The sequence below is a fragment of the Cynara cardunculus genome (assembly GCF_001531365.2).
Source record: "Cynara cardunculus var. scolymus isolate 2C chromosome LG 11, CcrdV1, whole genome shotgun sequence".
Taxonomy (NCBI): Eukaryota; Viridiplantae; Streptophyta; class Magnoliopsida; order Asterales; family Asteraceae; genus Cynara; species Cynara cardunculus.
The window spans coordinates 1739259-1744625 of NC_037538.1; the positions used below are offsets into that span (position 1 = coordinate 1739259).

The following is a 5367-nucleotide window of genomic DNA, read 5'->3' on the forward strand; positions in this document are numbered from 1 at the left end:
ATCTAAATTAAATTATAATAAAAAATTGAATTAAAAAATTACACAAAATATGTGAAATTTTAAATAGTTAATTTGATACTAATATCAATATATTTTTGTCAATTTTTTTATGATATATTCAAAATTATATTTTATCCAAAATAAAAAATATCATCGTTTTTTCAAAATCACATAAGACCATATTATAACATCGACTGAGATAAAAAATAAAATAAAATATTAAAATTAAAATGTATCTTGCTGTATTGTATGAATACCCTCCTTGTTAATATTAATGTTTGAAGAAATGTTGTTTTAAAAACACCCGTGAAACTCGGCCGAAGACTGCAACAAACTTTTGGAAGAAAACCCCAACCTCTTCCATTATTAGTCTTAATTAGTTTTTAATTTCTTTCTAGAGAGTTTGTTAGAAATTACTAAATTGGTTCCTCTACTTTTATTTATTACGGATGAATTCTTAACATTTCCATTTATTACGGATTTGGTCTTTTTCTGTAACGACCGTTTATATTTTTGTTAAGAGTAAAAATCCATTTTCTTCCCGTTGGTTCCCCATTCACTATTGGTTATGCCCGAACACGAAACCTAAACCGATTTGAAAAAATTACAATACGTTAATTTTCACAACTAAAAGTAAATTACAATTTTTAAAAAATGTAAAGTTAAATGTCTCGAAATATAATCAAATTAATTACAAACAACGTCTTATATTACTATATAAATAAACAGAAATTCGAACATCAAACAACTAACATCACGGTTTCACTATTAGACAAAATAAACTAGATTTTTTTGCGAGCTTTATTTGAGATGTTGAGGTAAATTAGATAAAAGTCTTTTAAATTTTAATATTAGTATTTTCTTCTAATGATATATATATATATATATATATAATGTATGTATACAAATTAAAATCAATATATATATACACATATCGGGCCGGCGATCACCATTCCTGCCCCGCCCCCGTCCCTGATAAAATCCCTGAGTATGTCCTCGATCCCCACCCCGTCTCCAATAAGATGTTCCCGAACCCGACCCGAAAATTCCGGCTTCGATTTTCACCATCAGTTTCGTTTTTTTGCCATCCCTAGAGTAAAATAGTCATTTTGCCAGTGAATTTAACTGAGAAATGGACAGTCATTAGTATCAAGCACCAAAATAAAAATAACATCCAAATTTAAGGATTTTTTTTGCAATAAATGAATTTTAGAGACCAAGTTCGTTGTCCTCATTAATCTATTAGGACCAAAACCGTAATTGAGTCGTTTTTCTACTTCTGGAAATATTACGAAAGTAGCTAAAAAAATGTCAAAACGGGTAATTCGATTTTTTAAATTAGTGTTATTTACACAAAATAGAATTAAAATAACAAAAATACCAAAAACATAGAAAAATATTTGTTTTGGCAGGAAATTCAAAATTCTAGACGTGAAGGTTATTTTTTCATCAAGCTTTTAAAGTTCATAATTATATTTAATATATTTTAAATTATAACGGAGAAATAAAGGGTACTTTCATTTTACTTTTGGTATAATTTCAATCGAATTTAATGTAGATGATACCAATTAGACATCCTCGTTATCTCTTTTTGACCTATTATATTTTTAATGATTGATGAGTGGTGATGATGAGAACGGAAGGACGGATATAACGACCGTGGTGTGACAATGGTGGATTACAGTGACAAATACATATCTTCAAGCAAATTCAAAATAAAACGAATAAACGATAATAACTAAATAACCATATTTTCTATAAATTAGTATTACATGGTTTTCCGTGACGTACTTAATATAAGAAAATATGACATCAAAAGAACACGAAAACTTGCACATTTTTTAAATAATTTTGAAGAATCAAATATGTAAACTTCAATCAAAAGACACAGAGTTTGTACGTTACATTTTTAATTCTGTTATAAAAACTACAAATAAATGATGAAAATATATAATAAATATGAAAACTATGCACAAAATTAGTTTAGTAAATGCAAAGTGCAAATAATTGCACCCAAAAATTATTCGGAGAGGAAATATAATAATATTTTAATAAATTTGGAAGAAAATTCATAATGTTTGACTAAAAATTATCGGTCAAACATATCATAAAATTCAAAAAAGTACTCCTTAAAACCGCCACCGATTATAACCCCAAATTGTTATTCTTTCTTTTCCTATCGCAAAAACCCCCAACTCTCAAATGGGTATGTGTTCTGGAAAACCTGCCAATGTTGCTCATGTTTCGTCTTCTCAATTCATGGGTATGATTTCTTATTCATTTTGATTACATACAAACCAAAGCTTTATTCATTTATGAATGATCAGGCATTGGGTTTCTGATTTTCTTGAAATTTTGTTGTTGTTGTAGAAGACGTCGGTAATCGTAACAGAAGAAACAACTCACACCCTGCAAAAGATCGATCAGGAATGGCGATTTTCAAGAAAGTATCGAAAGCATCAGGAGATGAGAGTTTTGCCATTCCAATCAACCTTAAGGCCTTCACGTTGAACGAGCTTAAGGCCGCCACCAAGAATTTCCGGCCAGATAGTCTTCTCGGCGAGGGAGGTTTCGGTCAGGTGTTCAAAGGTTGGATTGATGAGACCACCTTTGCTCCGGTGAGACCCGGCACCGGACTGGTTGTTGCAGTCAAAGTACTTAAATCCGAAAGCCATCAAGGCCACAAAGAATGGCTTGTAAGTCATCCTTCCAACCCCCCCCCCCCCCCCCCCTGCTATCCTAAAGAACGACTGACATATATATATATACATATATACAAAACTGGGATCTAATATAATTAGTTCTTGTAATTTGCAGACTGAAGTTGATTACTTGGGGAAGCTTCGTCACAAAAATCTTGTTAGACTAATTGGGTATTGCGAGGAGTCTCACAATCGACTTCTAGTTTACGAGTTCATGCCAAAAGGGTGTCTGGAGAATCACCTTTTTAGAAGTGAGCTTCTATAAATCTTAAGTACTATAAAGCAGCCAATTATGACCTTTATACATATTTGTCGTTCTATAAAGCCGATTTTGTTGTAGCGAGCGACCTGGTTTAGTTAATTCTTGGTTTTCATTGAACATGATCATCTGTTTTCTTGCAGAAGGAGTTGAACCAATGGCTTGGGCCACAAGGATGAGCATTGCCATTGATGTAGCTCATGGATTATCTTTCTTGCATAGTAAAGAACCCAGTATTATTTACCGCGATTTGAAGGCTTCCAACATCCTGCTTGATTCAGTATGTCTATGTCGATATAAGATCTTATGATGATCAATTTAAGAACACGATTGCTGATCTTATTTTGTCGGAAATTTATAGGAGTTTACTGCAAGGCTTTCGGATTTCGGGTTGGCAAGAAATGGTCCTGTTGGAGATAACACACATGTTTCTACCAGAGTTGTGGGAACCAGTGGTTATGCAGCTCCAGAATATGTAGCCACAGGTAAAAAGGTAGTTTGACTTTTTAGGTCAAATTGGTTGAATTTGAACTTCAAGTTCGATATCAGTTTGTTAAATATTTAACAAATGTTAATGTTAAATCGTGTATTTTGCTTTGGATTTTGATCTGATTAGCAAAATTACTGCTTTAATTAAAGATATATACTGAATTCGATGATGAAAAAATTGTTAATTTGACCTTGACTTATTGAACCACATGTTGGATGCAGGGCACTTGACTAGAAAGAACGATGTGTACAGTTTCGGAGTGGTTTTATTGGAATTGTTGTCGGGAAGACGAGCAATTGCCGATGAGAGAGCCGGTGGAGTCGAAGAGACATTGGTGGAATGGGTGAAACCGTTTCTAATCGACAAAAGAGGGGTTTTTAGAATTATGGATACACGGTTAGGTGGTCGATATTCAAAGAAAGGTGCACAAGCCGTGGCTGAACTCGCGTTAAAGTGTCTCAATAACGATCCCAAGCATAGACCCGCGATGACCGAGGTTGTTGAATCCTTAGAACAAATCACGAATACACCCAAAAATGTTCCGCAGATTTCATCGTAGCAACCCCTTGACGCCTAAGTCGTTTTGATTGTACAATTTTGTCCTCGTGATTTCAATTACAAAAGATTGGTATCATCATGGTCGCTTCCCCGTCCATAGTTTACGTAATGACAGTCTGGAAGGTGTTATGGGTTTATGTAGTCGTATATAAAAGCTACGTGTTGATATATTACGTACGTGAAACAAAGTTCGGTAAATGAGAAATTGATCGTCAAAATGTTGCTATTAAAATGAATAATGTCTATCGAGCGTATAAATCATCGTCCCACTAGTTGGAAATGGAACTATGGTGAGTTTATGGGTGCAAAACAAGGACCGATATGGCTTCGACCATCAAACTTTGTGCGATATCGTCGTGTGCAAAGGGTCTGGGGAACGGTCAAGCTGATTTCGTTTTTTTATACTTAAAAATATTTCTAATAAGTTACATGTAACTTTTTTTGGGTTAAAAGAATGTAGAAAAAAGTTTAATAATTTTTTATTTAAAAAATTAGTTTAATCATTTAAAATAGAAGAAATTATTTGAAAATTTTTTCCTGTGTAATTTATGCTCTTATATTTAGGTTGATTTTGAATTCGTAAGTTGAGTCAAGTATTTGCCATTTTCTCGAGTATTAGAGGGATAGAAAAGAAAACAAATGAAAAAGAAAACAAAGAAAAGGAAATGAAAATAAGAAAAAACTCGAGAATACAGCAAACGTGAGAATATTCTTAACAGATTCCTCAAAACAAAGAAAACAAAAAATTTAAAATTTCGGGCTACTTTTTTGTTATAACAAATTTTCAAAAACACCGTTGATTACAGTAAAAGTAGAAAAAAACCCTAAATCTTAAATTCAAATGTGAAGAAGGTGTGTAAATTTATTTGTTGTATTTATCGTATTAATTAATTGTTTTCAGATTTAAATAAAACTGAAGAGATGATTGTTTAGGAGAGAAAAAACATTTTTTACTAACTTTATTAATAAGAATTTTTGAAATTAAATATTTAAAAATTTAAAACAATATTTTTTATTAAATATATTGAATTTTTTAATAATATAATGGGGAGAAACTATTGAATATTTAAAGTTGAATGAATTTTATTTTAATTTTAAGGAATGTTTAATTAGAGACTAGAAGCGTACTCGCGCAATGTAGTGAGATATATCATGATTTTAATATTTTATTTTATTCTTTATCTCAGTCGATGTTATAATGTGGTTTTATGTGATTTTGAGAAAACAGTAATATTTTTATTTTTGAATAAAATGTATGTTTGAAGATATCATAAAAATTTGACAAAAATATCGATATTAGTATCAAATTAACTATTTGAAATTCCTCACTTTTTGTGTAATTTTTTAATTCAATTTTT

General features: G+C 31.4%; 1 protein-coding gene across 2 annotated transcripts; it reads left to right on the plus strand.

Annotated features, from left to right (window-relative positions):
- Positions 1 to 2196: 2196 nt before the first annotated feature.
- On the plus strand, positions 2197 to 4177 carry LOC112520846 (probable serine/threonine-protein kinase PBL3). 2 transcript variants are annotated; one of them, XM_025129462.1, is made up of 6 exons: positions 2197 to 2263; positions 2371 to 2696; positions 2818 to 2953; positions 3105 to 3241; positions 3323 to 3446; positions 3673 to 4177. In XM_025129462.1, the coding sequence occupies exons 1-6, from the start codon at positions 2203 to 2205 to the stop codon at positions 4008 to 4010; spliced, it is 1122 nt and encodes a 373-aa protein (XP_024985230.1). In that variant the 5' UTR covers positions 2197 to 2202; the 3' UTR covers positions 4011 to 4177. The 2 variants fall into 2 exon arrangements, with proteins under 2 accessions (XP_024985230.1, XP_024985229.1); XM_025129461.1 differs by having other exon boundaries at positions 2203 to 2263; positions 2374 to 2696.
- Positions 4178 to 5367: the final 1190 nt, after the last annotated feature.